Source organism: Podarcis tiliguerta, assembly GCF_965153285.1.
Source record: "Podarcis tiliguerta genome assembly, chromosome: 2".
NCBI classification, from domain to species: Eukaryota; Metazoa; Chordata; class Lepidosauria; order Squamata; family Lacertidae; genus Podarcis; species Podarcis tiliguerta.
The window spans coordinates 63868725-63887311 of record NC_139535.1 but is presented as its reverse complement, the minus strand read 5'-3'; the positions used below and the strand labels follow the sequence as shown (position 1 = coordinate 63887311).

Genomic DNA, 18587 nt, shown 5'->3' with positions numbered 1-18587 from the left:
TTCACTAATAAATATATTTTTATGCACATCCTACCCCAGTACTTGCATTTTGTATGCATTATTTGGCCGGAGAACTGCACTGTAAAATGCATAGAATTTTAGGTTTCAAAGGATGACTGTGTTTTGGTTCACCTAGTGCTTTGGAAAGGTAAGTTTTACCTTTAAATGCTGATTGGATCAAATTGTTCCCCCATCCCTAGCTGTTAGTCTTGGTCCACAGCTTACTCTGTCCCTCTCTTACCTCTTCTGGAACCTGGAAGGTAAGGGGACAGGTTTGTTTCACAGTCTCAGGGCCAAGCCTTGGATGTCCAGAAGCAGCCTCAAGGACCAGTAAACATTATGCATCAAACTGGAAACACCAAAGCATGAGAGGTAAAATTTGTCAAAGCAAATCTGCCCGAAAACTAACTCTCACTAGTGTAAATAGAAATGGATTGAGAGCATGCAAGCAAGCAGAGGAAGGATATTTCTCATGTTGTAAATATTGGAAAGAAAGTGTTGCTATTGTCCAGTGTATTTTGCAAAGATGGTTATGGGACTGAGAACTGAAGGAAAACATTTAAGTGCACCATGTTGATGGATATTATAGCTGAATAACCAGGCAGCATTTCTGAGGACTGGCAAGTATCCAAACATGTCCCAAGACTCCTCAGATTAGCAGTAAGCACTCATACACATCTTGGGGTGACATTAGTTTAAATGACAACAGGAAATACATTAGATAGATGAGAATCCTTGAACTTTAACATCACCTGGGAATGTATAGAAAGCAGCAAATTATTTGAGAGGCTGCTAGAAAGCATGGCTGTTGGATCATTCAGTGAGCTGGGAGGATTTCCTGAAGAAGCAACATGAGAAATATAGCATACCAGCACCAGTTTATCAACCCCATACACTGTGGGGTGGATGTCAAATGCTGGAAAAACTGTCTGTGGACAAACGTCAGCTCCCTCGGCCAGTAAAGCGAGATGAGCGCTGCAACCCCAGAGTCGTTCGTGATTGGACTTCTGTCAGGGGTCCTTTACCTTTTTATTCTTTAAAGCATTCCATAAAGAAACTTATAAGTTCTTGTTGAATCCCATATATAATTGTATATCCCATATATGAATCCCATGTATAATTGTAATTCATTTAGTGAAGACTTGCCGACTCATAGCACAGCAAATATAATGTAAATATAATGTGAAAAGAGAAAAAGGCTCCTCTTCCCTTACGTAGCATTCCAATTACGATGAGAGTCCTCTCCAGATCAAAACCTTGGCACTCAGTGGCTGATTCATTTAGCAGGTTATCTTTCTCCTTCATCCAGAACATGTCTGTTTCTTAAGTCCAAATTCAGATCCTTCTTAAAAGAAACAGAAGTACCTCCGCTCATGGCGACCGCATTGTGGAGTTTCCAATATGTACAGTGCTATGCACTCTGTAGCCTCCGCTTTCCATCGGAACAAGAGGTAGTTATTGAACGATCCGTAAGTGAAAGTTGTAAGGATAATTACTCCCAGATTATCCTTAATTAACTGCACGGCTGGCATCCGCTATCGTGGGATCTGCTGTTGGCAGCACTGGAAGTCCTCTCATTGGGGGACTTTGAACCAGTGATCCCAGGAGCATGCAGGTATTAAATTGTGTCCCTCCAACCGTACCAGTAGGCAACCCATTTCAGTAAAAAATATATGATGATAATAGGAGGGGAAATGTCCTAGTGTGGATCTGAACCAATGATTCCATGATCAGATGTGTTTGTGCATTATTAGAGCTTTAGCATTGTCCACTGCCTTTACTTGCTTCTGTGCATTTCTTGCATATTAGAGCCACATGGGACTCCACCTCAGTCTTCATGGATTGGCTGCTTCCATGTCAATGTGGAATGTGGGTCCAACCACTGATTGGTGGGCTGCAACAGTGTCTCCAGGGATGCTGGGGACATAACATTTTCTGTATTTTCTGTTTTTCATTTTCCCACCTGGGCTGAGGACACAGTGGATACGGTGACCATCCCACAAGTGTAGTGACAGCGTAACTCCAGACCCAAAGGAATGTGAGTAGAGGATTGCTGTGCCCATAGAGAAGCTGAGCAGGGCTGCGGCAGACTCTTAGTGAAGACCCATGACCTTCCGACTTCAATTGAAGCCGGTAGATGAGTTCATTGTGCCGGTATTTACACATGTATCCGTGCAATCCCCCTGCCCAGTGGCAATACACACAGAGACCCTCCAGAAGGAAGATATACATTTTTATACATTTTACATTTTTAATATTTTAACATTTAATATTTATCAACCCCTTGCAGTTGGTTAACATTCTTTAAATGGGTTATATTTCCAAAAGATGTTGTTGATAGGTAATCTTCTCGTGAAGAGAAGCCAAGGCAATCAAGAAGAGGAGGGGATGGGGGAGAACCTCAAGTATCCAGACTCTAGGCCAGCTGCTTTGCTTCTTTTTCTTACCCTGTGAAAAGTTTGAAATTGTTTGAATAGTTGCTCCCCCCCCCCCGCCATCCCCTTGCCATCCTTGCATTCAAGCCCATGTCAAAAGTTCACTGTGTAATTATGATGCCAAGAGGTGAATAATAGTTGAAATTCCTTGTATCAGACTACCCTGCCACAGGATCTGAGTGAATCCTGTTGACTTCAATTACTGCCCAGGAAAGAGGATGGGTCTTCGAAGGGAAGCACACATTCTTCTAAGCTCTTCAGGCATAAGAAATTATTCAAGAGGCAACGGCACCCCCAAACAAGCAGCTGCAGCTCACACTTGACATATGCGGGTCATACCCAGTAGTGACAAATGTTGGTGTAAAGTTACTGATGATTTGCACACCGGCTGGGAAGCATGTAATTTAGCCCGCCGTGGTAATTTAGGAAGTCATAAACTGGTGGTGTTTGAATAGGGCAGATGAGTGGAGTGACGGGGTGTCGTAGATTAGGGTAGCCCACTGAATGCAAGACAGGAAAACAACCAGTCATGAAAGTGAGAGGGTACAGTTTGGTAGGGACAGTGCAGTACTTTTTTTCTGGGGGGACGCATACCCCTAAACATTTTGTGAATCTAAGTTTGGCCTCATTGAGGGACAGTATTTCAATTATGAGTAGGAAAATGAATGTGCCCCTAAGCATTTTGGGGGGGGGGGGAGCACAGGGACAGTGTATCCACATATGGATTAAAGATTATGTGTGTCACAGGAACCTGGCAGGATGAGAGAGTGGCTATAAGCTTGAAAAGTCTCTGGGAAGTTTTCACACTGTTCTCAGAATGCTGGCAAGGGATATGGTGGGGGAAATGCTTTCTTTTTAAAAAGAGAGATGCTGTGACTTGGGCCTGGATGGAAGCCATGCCATCTGTCTTGGAATATATTAATTCTATGTCTAAAAGGGGCTGGACTGCAGTTGCTAAGGGCAGAAGGAAAAGGGTATCAATCTACGCTAGTTCAGAGCTACTTTTCTTTATTCCTTTGTGTCAGTCTTTCTAGACAAAGATGACAAGGAGTGATGCTGAATTCCTTAGTGTAGAGGAGTATGTGTGGGTGTGTAAAACCCACAACATCAGTAATGTTCAGAGGAGGTTCTATGCACTCTACTTAACACCACTGAAAGTAGTGTCAGTAACTTTTACTTTTTACTGAATCTATCGAAAATGTAACAGGTTTTTTTTTATACTAGAAGCCTATTTTGGCATTATGTAGCATAAATAATAAAAACCATCACCCTCATCATCATCATCATCATCGAATTGTAGTGTTGGAAGGGACCACGAGGGTCATCTAGTCCAACCCCTCAACGCAGGATCTTTTTGCCCAACATGAGGCTCGAACCCATGATCCTGAGATTAAGAGTCTCATGCTCTACTGACTGAGCTATCCCAGGGATATCATATTGCACATCTTTTTTCAGAGCAAGTTATTTTTACTTTTATTGCATCCCAATTCTGGATAGAAATATGAACTGTTTAACAAAAACAAATGCAGGTAAGGTACTCCGTTACCTGTCCACAAATGTGTTAACTGTCTTTACCATTGAGCTAAATGACCCTTGTGGTGCCTTCCAACCCTTCAGTTCTAATTATTATTATTATTATTATTATTATTATACTCTACAGCAGGCGTGAAGAACCTGTGGCCCTCCAGATGTTGTTGGACTACAGCTCCCATGATTTCTGACCACTGGCCATGCTGGTTGGGGCTGGTTGGAATTGGAGTCCAGCAATATATTGAGGGTTACATGTTTACCATTCCTGTCCTGCAGGTCAATACCAGGGATAAAGAATTCTGGGAGATTTTAGCTGTTCTGTGCTTGGGACCTAAGCTTTGCTCTGCACACATCTTTGATCTGAGCACTAGCTGAACATTACCACCATGTTAAAATGGGACATAAAGCTCTTTAAAAAGCAATGTCTACACCCAACCGCAGTCAAGTATCGGCAGGGGTGGACTTTGGTAATATGGTGCCCAGAGTGAGGATGAAATTTGGCGCCCCCTCCCGCCCATTTATTATTTTCACAGCAAATCCTTTTGGAACTATTTGTTAAAGAGCCGTCCCCCTCTCACCTTCCATTCTGCACATGCACTCAATTGTACTACAGTGGTACCTCAGGTTACAAACACCTTGGGTTACAGACTCCACTAACCCGGAAGTAGTACCTGAGGTTAAGAACTTTACCTCAGGATGAGAACAGAAATCGTGTGGCGGCAGCGGGAGGCCCCATTAGCTAAAGTGGTACCTCAGGTTAAGAACGGTTTCAGGTTAAGAACGGACCTCCAGAACGAATTAAGTTCATAACCAGAGGTACCACTGTATTTTGCACTCCCTTGGCTCAGTGCCCGGGGGGGGGGGAGCCATTTGTACCACCCTAAATCCATAGCTGTCAACCTTCCCTTTTTTGTGGGAAATTCCCTTATTCCAGTGCCGTTTCCCGCTGCTTCCCGCTGCTATCCCGGATTGTTAGATATCCCATAGACTGTCCCCAGGACAGGTGAGGCTACTGATCCCTTATTTTCGAGGCTGCTGATCGCTTTTTTTCAAATCTGAAAGTTGACAGCTATACCTAAATCTGGTGCTGGAAAGTTAGGGTGGGGAGAAGGGCTGCCTTTTATTTTGCACATAATTACCTGTGTAAAGCAAAAGGCATTATTTCCATCAACTACCAGAGCTAGATTGGTTGGGAGGCTGTGGAAATGCCAATGGTGTGTTTTGTTCTATGTGCCTGCATCAGCATGGGCATTTGTGTGAGAAAGTGAATGTATGAGTGTGTGAGAGAGAGCAGTGAAAGAGAGGGAGAGAGTGCTTTGTGCCTGAAAGTCTGTTGTGTGCGCGTGCACTATTTATGTGGTGAATGTGCATGTATGGTGAGCGTAGGTGTATATGGTCTGCAAATGGAGTGTGCATTTATGTCTATGCATATGTACATGCATTGGTCACACTCACTGCTGGCATGCAGCCATTGGAGGGGTGGCTGACCGTCAATGCGGCTCTCAAGCCGAGAAATGTTAGCCACCCCAATCTACAATATAAATCAGCTTCTTCTTCTTCTTCTTCTTCTTCTTCTTCTTCTTCTTCTTCTTCTTCTTATTATTATTATTATTATTATTATTTTGGTGGAAGTTGAAAGGCTCAATGCACACTCAGGGGCCATTTATTGCTGTGGAAAGAAGCACAGAAGATACTAAGACTGCAATTTGTTGCTCTGATTAGTTCAAGTGAAAATGTTGATTCTTCTGCTCTCGTGCATATCTCTCTGTGATATCTCTCTGTCCCATTTTGGAATGGTTTATGGGGGTTTTTAACTGCAGTGGTTTTTATTTGTTCTAAAACTGTATTTTTTCTGTTTGTTGTAATCTACCCTGGGATCGACCTCATGGTGAAGTGTGGGTTATAAATCTTATTTATGCATACATACATGTTACATGTTAATTCTTACATGTTAATACTGATTACTGATGAATATTTTTTTATTTGTAGTTTAATTCCAGCATTGTAAGGGTTAATCTGGTAGGTTTGCTTTCACTTTAATTCTTTGACGAGCCTTTAGCTTACAGCTGCGTTGAGCCTGAGTGTATATATTTATGTGTGTATCTTGGAGTAATCCAGCTGCCCTAGAGGGTTGGTTTTTTTGGAGAAGCATTGAAGAAACAATTTTTTTTTGGTAAGTTTAAATGCTTCAGTGTGCAAACTGGTTGCTATTTTATTTGCTTTAAAAAAGTGGCTTTGCAGTGTGTTTCTAGTTATACAGCTTCAAGAAAGTTTATAATTATATATTTGTTTATATATTTTATCATATATAAATTATAGCAATAGCAAATATAATGTGTGTGTGTGTACACGTATATATACACATTATATTTACTACTGCTATAATTTCTTTTAGGTATTTATGCTTATAAAGAGCTATAATTATACTTTGCTGGTTTTACAATGAGAACATGGTGAGTCTTACAGAGTCATCCTATACATAATGACCATGAGAGTAAGCTCCATTGAGTTACAGGGACTTGCTTCCTAGTCAGCTGGTATTATGAGTCAACCTCACTTCGTTAGAAGTGTGACTTCTTGATTATGATTGATGGCTGTCTTGCAACAATTCCATTATTAAGGAAGAGGCTGCTGTAATGGAACATATGTCAGAAAACAAAGGCAGAGGAACAATGGCTTTTCCAAAGCCTCTGAGCCCAAGACTTTGACTGAGGCATGTTTTGAATGCAGGTACATATCTAGCAGTCTATGAAGTGACTGCACACACCTCCCGGTACTTTTGTCATCAGCAGCTGCCGCTTAACGACAGTCATATCTCATTTCCTCAGAATGCATTTGAGGTCGTGCACAATGGCATCATCGGGGTCCTTCAGTCTGTAACAGGACTTTGTAATAGGACTCCATTTCTGAAGATTTAGACCTAATGAATAAGTTGTCACTGTGGCCTGGCTGTTGTGAAAAAAAAAAAAACATTTCTGCATGGTTTGGGAAGCACCCTATTTTTGGTAGTGTATGGACACATCACCCACATAGGTTGGTTAAACCGTGTCAGCTGGCATGGAAAGGAAGCAGGGTGAGGCTTCCTGCATGTGTATGTTTACTGTACAAATGTGTGTGTAGTTGGGTTATGTGGGTTTTTTTGGAAGCTGTCTCATGAACTGAGTCTTTGGGTGAGTTAGGCTCTTGGGAAGTTCTGCTTAGGGTGACTGATGATCGGCAGTGACAGAGACAACTTTATTTTCAGACAGCAGAGGTATTCCAGGTTGCAAAAAGCCTCATGGCACTGGAAAGGCCTCATCCAGAGGTTGAATTCTTTCTTACCCTTCTTCTGCCATGGTCTTGAGTTGAGGGAACCATATTAACACCAGTATTTAAATTGCTGATGTAACCAGTGCTATTTTTTTAAGGGGGGTACTCAAGTGTACACAGTACTGGCACCTCTTTTTACTGTTGTTAAAAAGTGTGGCACTTCCTTCAACAATTTCATGGTGGGTACCAGCACCTATTTTTCTAGAAAAAAAGCAATGGATGGAACTGACATTTAAATTTTGTGTTGACTCCCAGGCTTTCTACTTGGGTGGGCTAGTGCTCTGGAAGAATAACATAAATTAAGGCTGCAATCCTAGACACTTAGCCAAGGAGGGACTTAACTTCTGAGTTAAGGATAACACTGTAAAGTTCTCTGAACTGTTTCCAACTTTTGCTTTGTGTGCTAGTCAATTCTAAACTTAGCTTTAACTATCTTCTTGTTGTATTATAGGTTCCTAGACACATTCTTGTCCAAGAATTAGATATGTTTAATATTAAATGCTAATGTATTGAGGTGTCACTGGTAGTTGTGCACAGTAGTGCTGTGAAAACAATGTTCAATTTCATGTTCAGATAAACAGTTTTTTTTAAAGCAGGAATTCAGGCTCAATAAAATGACTCGATATTCTTTCTCTATTTCCTGGAGGAAGCAAATAAATGCAGAATGGTGTGACATACTTATCTACATTTAAGTCATTTCTGTTCCTCTTAAAATAGAGACAGCCTTGAAATTTCCTTAGCTACCGGTGTTACACATGCATATGCTGATGTCATGCAATTTGTTTACAAACCTTGTTACCCAGAGGTTAGTATATGAATTAGCTCAACAATCACTTTCTGGCAGTGACAGTTCAGGCCCTGCTGTTCTACCTAGTAATCTTGAGTCAGCTGACAAAAAGACAGAAATCTGAGCATACCCTGAGATCACTTCCTCAATTTATCCCTAAGTGATTAGTGTGACACCCAGTAGCTCAAGGGTCTACCAACGGCTTAGCCTCCGCTCATGGAAGGCCACCCTTTGAAAACTTTTGCGGTGCGATTTGCATGCAACATTTTCCAAGGAGATTGATGAGTCTCAGCAGGGACACTCAGGTTTGAAGAGTAGTCTTTTCTGGAAGATTGTATGACCAGAATTTTTTTGTATTTGTTTTTACTGCTTATACAAACACAAACAGGTATGTAAAAACAGCATGTCATTTAACCATCGGGCAAAAAATAAATAAATCTGATCACAACTTTGTGATTACAATGCTAAGCCCTGACAGTGCTTTGGGGTGTTATACACCTTTTGTGTTTTGTAATAAGGAGGTTGCGTTGCTCTTTGTTTGTTTTTCAGGTGCAATGGCAGCACGTTAAAAAACCAAAGCACAGCTTCCAGGCTTTTGCTTTCAGCTGGAAGAAAGACCTCTGCTTTAGCCCTGCACTTCAGCTGCTTGACAGGCCAGTAGATTTATGCACCATCAGCTGCATCTATATTAAATGCTACACACATAGTTAAAATTAGAAGTTAATCAGATCAGGTTTCCAAGAGTGGATTCTGCTATACATCCCTCAGACAGGCCGGATCCATGGCCTGGGCTTCCTAGCGCTAATGGATAGATTGTCTGGCAGGAACACAGACCTCTGCTATTCCGTTAATCCAAAAAATCCGCATCCACTTGCTATCAAAACACCTAATTATGTTTGTGGTATATTTTGAGGCACTGTTGCACTCCTCTAGGAAAGAACTTGCAAAGAAGCAGCACTCTGCAAAAGGCAAAGTGTAAACATGCAATTTGCTTTTATAAAAGATAGTATATTTTACTGTGGATTTAGTGGCCAGAAAGACAGTGTATAAAAATTCAGAGGTGTGTTGTTGTTGTTGTTGTTTTTTGGGGGGAAGGTAGTGGGAGGAAGACAGCAGCTGATGTACAATCCCAACCTATACAACAATAGGATAGTCGTGATTCATTGTTGTTCTCTTGCAAATGCCATATCAGTTCTGGACTTTTATTTTCAGGAATCAGTATGAAGAACAAATACATAGATCGCACTCACCTTCATTTTAATTGGGCAGCCATTTGTTTATCTTTGATTCTGAATATTTCAACCTCTTAGCTGAGTAATGATGCCCACAGAAAACTTGCATCCACGGGGTAAACATCGGTTCAATGTAGCCCTCCATATGCTGCAGCACACTGTCCATTATACACTCCAATCTATTTATCATGGTTCTTACTGGTGCCTATCCTTCATTCTTTGAGCCCCATGGAATGATTGATGAATTCCAATTTTATTAGGTTTTTTTTAAATATGTGCTTGTGAAGAATACATCTAAATTCAGCACTGCATCCTCTAAATTTGCAGTGTTTGGTTCATTTTATATTCTCTTTGAATTATTAGATTGTCTCTGCTTGAAAGTGCATGGGTTTGGCATTATTCTTCCATTTTAGTGGCTTTAAGTTGACCTGTGATAAATCCTTGTTTTCTCAAGTTGCAATGTTTTCCCATTTGAGGACAGCTGAATAAGTTGTCTAAGTGTCTGAGAAATTAGGTTTTGGACTTATTTAATGAGAAGTGAGATAAACCATTTGTCATGAGAGCACATTATGGCAGTGAATTTCACCAAGTGCACAGCAAAACATTATTTGTAGACAATTTCCTGTTCAAAAGTGTGCTAGCCCTTCCAAGCCAGTCAGCTAAGGTAGGAAACAATGACCTGTGCTCTCATACAATCTGCACTAGGAGCACTGTATTAACAAAGGACTCTGCGATTACAACCTTAAAATATAGTCTGTTACAAGATGCTGAAAAACATATCTCTGTATGCATCAGTGGCCGAAAGTGCTCCCTGTTGCACTTTGTAGAATGATTACAAGTGTTTGCTTCACATTCAGCCATTTTCACAGATCTGTGAAAAGGTGGATAGTATTACTGCAATGTGTTGTGTGCAGTGCCACTCTTGAAGACTTCTTAGAAGCCACAGCAGGTGCGGCTTGCTCCAGTTTAGCAAGTGTTTGCTGTTAGGACCATATCCATATTACTCAATTTCTACAAAAAGAAGAGACTCTGGCTTCCTACCTGCTTCCAGGTGCAGTTAAAGCTGACATTCCATTAGAAAGCCCTACATGGCTTGTGTTGTAACTCTTGTAAATCCTTGCTCTTGGTGAGCTAATCTAACGGTGGGGGAGAAATGTAGCTGAAGCTTTTGCAGTATAAGGGCTGAAGTTTGATTTGTACAGCCATTGTATGAATTGGTTTACCAAATTGTATATGACAGGGATTGGTGATTACCAAGTTGGGAGGTAGAGCCTACCAGTGGGTTGCAATAAGGCTTTTGTGTTGTTGTTTAATAGTTTAGTCGTGTCCGACTCTTCATGACCCCATGGATCAGAGCACGCCAGGCACTCCTGTCTTCCACTGCCTCCCGCAGTTTGGTCAGACTCATGTTTGTAGCTTCGAGAACACTATCCAACCATCTCGTCCTCTGTCATCCCCTTCTCCTTGTGCCCTCCATCTTTCCCAACAACAGGGTCTTTTCCAGGGAGTCTTCTCTTCTCATGAGGTGGCCAAAGTATTGGAGCCTCAGCTTCAGGATCTGTCCTTCATGTACTGAAGAACAAATGGCTCAGAGCAGCAGCTACTAGGTCAGGTGATAAGATTACTAGACCTTCAGTCCCTCACCAAAAACAATTTTGTTGTTGGAACAAAAATGTTTTGATTTGTGGCTCAGGTTGGATCATAGGAAGATGCCGGTATTCCAAATTAGACCATTGGCCCATCTAGCTTTGTATGCCCACACTGACTAGCAGCAGCTCTCCAGCGTTTCAGACAGGGAGTTTTTCCCAGTCCTTCCTGGCGAAGGCAGGGGCCAAACCTGGGGATTCTTGCATGCAAATCATGTCTTCCACCACTGAGCGACACCCCCAAGAATGTACCTGTGTCCTGCTGAGAATATTATATTTCCTCTTGCACAAAGTTTGTTACTTGACAGGGTTATCCACATGTGCTAGGAGTAGCAGCTGCCGGATCTGTAGAACAGAAACTAGAACATTCAGGTGGGACCTGCACTAAAATGTTTCATTGAACAGCACTCCTGTTCAAGATGTCAGCAAGCCACATGCTTTTCCAGAGTACTGTACTGCATTTCCCCAACACCACTGCCCAGCAGACATTCATTATGGCCTCTTAACGCATACAGTTTTCTTTGGGCTGTTCTGGGATTCGCACCCCCACCCCCTTAGGTTTTTAAGTACTTCTGCAAAAACTTTGTTTCCCTTAGGCCTGCTGATACCTCCCTCTTGAGCATGGTTATACCAGGTCTGATGCTTGGAGAATGAGTTTTGCTATTAGTATATATGATTTGGTGCCCATGGAAGCTTGCCTTCTGATGCAAATAGCTGTCATCAGGACCATGGAAGGAGAATGGTTGAACTCTCCCTCCTCACCCAGTCCCATTTCTGTTCTCTCTCCTCCCACCTCCTGCCTCAGGCCAGCTGCTAATCAAACTTTTTAAAAGCATGCACATTAACTGCATTCACACAGTGTTGTGTCATTTCAGACTATAGAATTGGAGCCACAATGTTTGTGTCAAATAGTAATTCAGGGCTGCTTGTGGGACAGCAAAAGACTACCTCATCCCAGGATAGCAAAAGTACTGAATCATGCTCATAACCAATGTCCACAATCTTAGCAATGTCTCCTTGAGTTACATGTTGGCCTTTATATGGATGGCCGCACCCAGGGTGTGCTGTTTGAATAGGGAGTGGGATTCTTCCCTCCCCCTCCCCCCCCACTTCTAAGGCGAATTTAGACCTAGCACTTGGCGATGGGTTCTTAAAAGTAGCAAATAAGGGTTTCCCCCCAAACCATTTATTTCAGATTTCAAAGTACTTTTAAGCAGTTGCTTAGCCCTGTGAAAGTTTCCTCAACACTTAAAAGATTCTCTGAGAGACCAAGCAAAGCCTGTTTCTGATGACATTTTGAGGATGGCCAGTTTGTGTGGAATTTATGAAATGTTTATACAGAGCACAGAACTAGGAAATACCTTTTTATGGCAGTAAGAAAGAACAAAATGCAGGTATTAAAAACAAAAAGCCAGCGCAATTAAGGAATCAGTGGCTTTAGAAAAGAAATTGCACACAGAGAATGGACTGTTCCTAACCAAATATCTTTATTTTAGCTTCAAGGATGCAGACATGAAGCAAGCACAAGTCAAATTGTACTAAATAAAAAGTTAATTTTTCTATCATCCTCTATTTGGCTTGCAACTGAGCTGTTCTGACGGGATGTTGACTTTTAAATACCCCTCTGACCTGTTAGCACAAATTTCTTGGCATTCTCTTCTCCCTGTCATAACTTAATGCGGGCATATACCCCCTATATAGTCACATACAAAAGAACATGTTCCAGGGATTTTCTTGCATCCTTGGGGAACCCACCGACTTTCATTAATTTTTAGAGAAGCTGCTCAGGGAACAAGCATGGAGCAGTTACTTTCAAAGGGGTTGCTGACAGATGAGCAAATAAAAATAGCTGGGGGAGTAGAGATCAAATGAAGAACTCCATAGTCTCAGAACAAACAAAAAAAGCCCCATGGATCCAAGAGTCTATTATTGCCTTGCATTAGTGGTTAATTGACTAAAAAAAGGAAGAAAAAGATGTCCTGAAAACCATAGAAGCCATGCAGGGGAAAGGCACAGATAAGTATCTATCACACCCTCTGGGGCCAGTTATCTCCAGTCCTTAATTCCAGGTATGTGAGATCTAGCTGAGAATATGCAGTGATGAGGAAGATACCTTACAAATTTGTCCCTATTTTCCTAATCTGGATTGTTTTGTTAACGTACAGCTAGCTGAACTGAAAACATACTGAAAGTCTACTTGCCTTTCTCCTGGGTGCCAAGTAAGGCCATCTATTTTCCATTTTGTTCCCTTAATCCTCTCCACGTTTAAAAATCTCAAATCCAAGAGAGATTTTATCTTGCACCCCTTAAAAAAAAAATGTGGAGAGCCCAACCAAGTTAGTTTTGAGTTAGTACAGTCATGTACCTACCTCTGAGCTCCAACTTCTTACTGGGCCTCTGGATGCATCAGAATACAATTCAAGAATCTGGAGAAAAGAAAGCAGCTACAGGCGCTTTTCACATAAAGTTCTTCACAGGTGCTAGTACTGGTGGAAATATGACTGGCAACATCATGTCTGACACCACCAGCAGGCAAATGATGATGATCCAGGAAACAGTAAGGGGCCACCATGAAAAAATTCCCTTGGATTTTTGCTATTGTTGAATGGCTTTAACAGATCTGCCAAAAGGTAAATCTTTGCCACTAGGAGGCTCTGCAAGAATAGCTTCTTAGGAAACATATGGTAATTCTTTACTAAACAACTAAGATCTGAGGGCAGAGAGGAGAACGATCCTCCCTGAGTTACCTACTATTGTTTTTGTATTAATTCCATTTTGGTATATGGTTATTTTTCCACCCCACCCCCTTGTCACTGGATGTCTTCCAACAGCGGTTAATTTCCTCTGAATGGCAACAAACATTCTGCGGTGTTTCTAGTGACAGATTTTGACTTATAGCACTCTAAGTCTATGATGTGTAGTTTTCCTACCTAGAAACATAGTGTTGGAAGGGGCCACTAGGGTCATCTAGTCCAACCCCTGCAATGCAGGAATCTTTTGCCCAATGTGGGGCTCAAACCCATGACCCTGAGGTTAAAAATCTCATGCTCTACCGACTGATCTATCAAAATTGCCAGTGCTTAGCTCTCAAATATCACGAGCCTTCTCATGGGATTAGCAGTACAAGTAATGACATGTTTTTAGCAGGCATCTCTATTGTATGCTATGTCTTCTTCAAAGGCAAAATATTCAGGAGCCTTTTTAAAAAGCTGGATCTGTTCTTAAATGCTACCAAATACATTTATAAAAGGCTTTGTAAAAGTTGGGACCTACAAACCTCATGCATTAAATGCTTACTGGGCTTTCTACATCTCTGTGCTGAATACAGGAGTCTTTTGTGACTAGCATTTAGCACGTTTTAGAAATTCATTTGAGAAAGTTAATTCTCTTCCTTCTTGTCACCTGTCATGTTGGCTCAGATGATCACATTAAGCTTTTACTTCCTTGCTCTATATATTCCTGTTCATCTGTAAAAAAAATACCAGATGAGCAAATTCTGTAAGAAAATCCTCTTACAGAATTGATTGCCATAGGATATTGTGATGCCTCTTAGCTGACCTCTACTGCTGATTCAGAACTTCTTCAGGGCTACATTTGATTGGGGAAAGACAAAACTCTCTTATCTTAGCAGCCTTGTTGGAATCCAAACTCAGTATAGTAAGGCCAACCACAAATAAAATGACAGTAAAATGTATAATTAAAATAGATAATTCAGTTAAAAAAGGCAGCTTTTAGTTCATATTTATTCTGCATCATCAGTGACGGAACTAATATACCACCATTACGTAAAATATGAAAAATAGCATGGCAACACCAGCCAGACTTCAATTTTGTGTTTTCTCAATGCACTGGAGGCAACTACCTTGCATTTTGCGATTTAAACAAACATGCAAAGTGAAAGACATACTATCAGAGGACTAAGTTCATGTTGTGTAAAATTCTATAGCAAAACTCCCATTTGATTTTATTAATTTTAGGTGAACCACCCATCTGTTAATGAATGCCTTTGTTCCTTCTCAGTTTTGCACTCATGATATATCAAATTCATGAGATACTAACATTTATGTTACTAAATAGCCCATGGATCTTTTGAAAGTGTGTCTTTTTAAATATCCCTTTGTTTCTAAACGTGTGTCACTAATCTTTCCAACTAATATGTGAAGTATTAAAAATCAAAATTCCTTGTAGATTCTCTCACTGTTGGTAATTAAACAAGGAGATTTTAGAAAAGTGACTTGTCTCTTTGGGTGAATTAAGGAATAGCCATGTTACTGTTGAACTACTTGTAATTCCCTAACTCAGCCTTGAGGCATCTAAAATTGAACCACAGGCAGCACTTCTATCATATTGCTTCTCCAAAAGCATCCTTATTCATTCAACTCATGTGTCCATTCAAACCTGGAAAGGGATGTAATGTGCATAAAACAAAATGCAAGAACCCAAATAGAATTTTAAAGCACTGTACACCATAGATGTTCAGCATGCAGACAATCCTGTTAAAATAGCAATTCAACGAGATTTTTGAATGTGGTTTGCATAATTCATCATATCCATAGTTAGTGGAAGACTTCACAGATGGACCATGTTTATTTAACAGCACAAGACACACCCATGCATTAGAATGAATCCTGTCTTACCTCTTTACCAGGGGGTTTCAGATATTCCTTTTCCCACCCCCACCCTTCACCCAATAGAGTTTATTTCAAAATCTACCAGAAGAAATGTTAGTTGCTACAACAGATTTAATAGTCTGTCTACTTTTCAGATCTCTGGCAAAGTGCTTCATGAAGCCTTCTTCATATTTTCCTAACCCTCTCTGTATTACATCTGTCCCTGTCCTGGAGACAGCATAATTGTGCAAACATCTCAGCTATTCAGGTAGTCGTCATTATTGTTTGTGTCAACAGCATGATTGGTATGTACCTTATTATAATCTTGGTGTTGGGTTGCAAAGGTCCTCCTCTCTTCATCTGGCTGAGTCTAATTCCGTCATCTTCACTAAGATCTAAAGTTACACCAAGTAAAGGTTGCCATTTACGTGGAACACTGAGGTTGCTAAAATGACTCCCTTAGGTACAGTCTATGCTATTTCTTCTTCCAAGGACACAGTCAGGACAATGCAGAGGTTTTTGCCAAAGCAAATTAGAAACTCTTGATGTACAGATATGTGGAGTGAAGCACCAGTTTTGTTTCTCCTTACCAGTTATTATGAATATGTCGTACTGTTACATTGATGAAGCTGTTCTTGAATAATGTGAAATTATTCAAATGTGATCTTAGCTTCTTGGGTCAATTGGTAGCAGGGTGATTCAACCTTGCATCATCACATTTTTGACAAATCTGATTGTTAAAATTAACCACCAAAGTTTGCTGGTAAGCTACACCCTGTTATAACTTTGTTCCCATATGTATACAGTACCCAATGGAGACTGAAATGCCCAGTACAAGGTTAGTTATATTACAAGTGTGCTAAAGTGTCTGTGGTATTGAGTTCTTTAGGGTGGCAAGGGAATTGGTTCATTGAGATCTCTCATTTGGGTTATCTGAGAGTGTTCCCAGAGCTCAGATTCTTCTTAAACTAGAATAGATCTGAATTGTAGAGAGCCTGATGAGCTTTTACACCAAGTGATGTATCCAAGTATAGTGGTACCTTGGTTTACGAACTTAATATGTTCCGGAAGTCCTTAAACCGAAACCGTTCTTAAACCGAGGTGCACTTTCCCTAATGAGGTCTCCCACCGCCGGTGCCCTTCCACCATTCAGATTCCATTCTTAGACCAAGGTAAAGTTCACAAACCGGGACACTTCTTCCTGTTTTGCGGAGTTCTTAAACTGAATAATTCGTAAACAGGGCTGTTCTTAAACCGAGGTACCACTGTAAGTCCTACTCAGAGCAGACCCAATGAAATTAATGTACCTAAGTTAGACCTGTCTATCTATTTCACTGGGTCTGTTCTAAATAGGACCAACACTGGAAAGAACACCCAATTTTGATATTTTATTAAATTATTCATAAACTGCCCTCTATCCAAGGATTTCACTGTGGAGCATTTTACTGGAATTTGCACGCAGCAAAAGAGTGAAAGAAGAAAGCATGTCTTTGGAATGTTGTAGCATTCTAAAATAAAGTCAAGACCCAGCTCTTCATTTCTGGTTTCAGTGGGTCTTGTAATTTCTAAGGTTATTGTCATTTTAAGATCTTCACCACCATTTTCTTTTATTCAGGCTGCCGTGCTAGGGACCCTTATTTCCAGGAGGTAAAATCCACTTCCTGAAGTAGTAAATGCTATTTGAGAAGTTCAAAGAAATGACTAAAAACATCTTAAGGAAAAAGTAGCCCCAAAGTAGAGTTTGAAAATTGAGCTATAAACATTTCCATTTAAACATTATCGTGTAATATCCCATATTACATGGTAATAATGTAATCCTGACATGCCTTCCTATGTAGCATGTTTCTTTATTATTATTATTATTAAACCCATTTTTTCTCTCTTGCATTTCTTTCTTGATTACTTTGGTTATCTTCCTATTGTTATTGTTAATCTCCAGTTTTTACTTTTAACGTCTTCCTTTCTTTAGTTTTGCTCAGCTAGCGCAGTTTCTACTTTCGAAATTATTTACTGTACTTTCTTAAAGATACTGAGACTATTCATTTCATTTCTGTTCCATACCTAGTAGTTTAGGTATTATTATTTTTATAAAGAATTGATTACTATAATAATTATAATTTCTATTTATTTGTTTGTTATTTTTATATCCCACCTTTCTTCTAAAGAGCTCAAGGTGGTGTACAGAGTTCTGTCCCTCTTCATTTACTCTCCACAACAACCCTGTGAGGTAGGTTAGACTGAGAGGCGGTGACTGGCCCAGTGTCACCCAGTGAGCTTCATGGCTGAGTGGAGTATTCAAGCTTTGGTCTACCAGGTCCTGGGGCAACCCAGGCAGGTGGGTTGGGAATAATAATAATAATAATGCCTACACATACACACACACCCAGTGATATCTGTAATGACAAATCTTTACAGGGCCAAGAGTGGCATCACTGCAATCAGGGAGTAGTGCAAACTCCCGGCAATACTGTGCCACATTGAACTTATCTATTTAAAGAGCTAACAATTACACGGAGCAGGAGAGAGTGAGGTCACTTCTACACTAAAACATTTAAAGCACACTTAACAGTTGTGACTTCCCCACAAAGACTCTTGGGAACTGTAGTTTAAGGGTCTGAGAGTTGCTTATTGCTTTATTTATTTATTATATTTGTATCCCACCCTTCTTCCCAAAGGAGCCCACAGCAGCAAACAGCAACATGTTAAAACAGTACAATTTAAAATCAAATTAAAAAACTCACACATTTAAAACAATTGCTTTGAAGCCCCTTACAGAGCTGCAATCCCCAGTGCCCTTAACAAACTTTAGTTATTGGGATTCTTTGGGGGAAGCTATGACTGTTTCAAGTGGTATAAGAGCGCTTTAAATGTTTGGTGTGGATGTGACCACAGGCAGAGAACTGGATCGAGAGCTGCCAAGCCTAAATTTAGGGCTCTTCCTACAATGCATGTTTGCTGCAGGATTTGCAGTACAATCAGGGGCAGCTTTTCCCGTCCCTGCAAGACACTTTGGCAGGGATGGGGGCCAAATGTTTCCT

At 40.7% G+C, this 18587-nt stretch overlaps 1 protein-coding gene across 41 annotated transcripts in view; it reads left to right on the top strand.

The window, feature by feature from the left end:
* The window catches only part of MYOT (myotilin), a 53252-nt gene that overhangs the window by 2173 nt on the left and 32492 nt on the right, over positions 1–18587 (top strand). For 6 of the 41 annotated variants that reach the window (XM_083428842.1, XM_083428835.1, XM_083428832.1 and 3 more), the window contains exon 1: positions 8209–8366. The exons of 4 other annotated variants lie outside the window; for them this stretch is intronic. Coding sequence is in view for 10 of the 37 variants with exons in the window: in XM_083428865.1 (XP_083284991.1) it covers positions 2138–2154; positions 8611–8714 (121 nt within the window). In the remaining 27 variants the exon portion in view is untranslated. Of the gene's footprint in view, positions 1–44; positions 2155–8199; positions 8450–8610; positions 8715–8953; positions 9037–17865; positions 17885–18587 lie in introns of those variants that run through there. 31 more of the 41 variants (XM_083428830.1, XM_083428819.1, XM_083428844.1 and 28 more) reach the window with 24 other exon arrangements.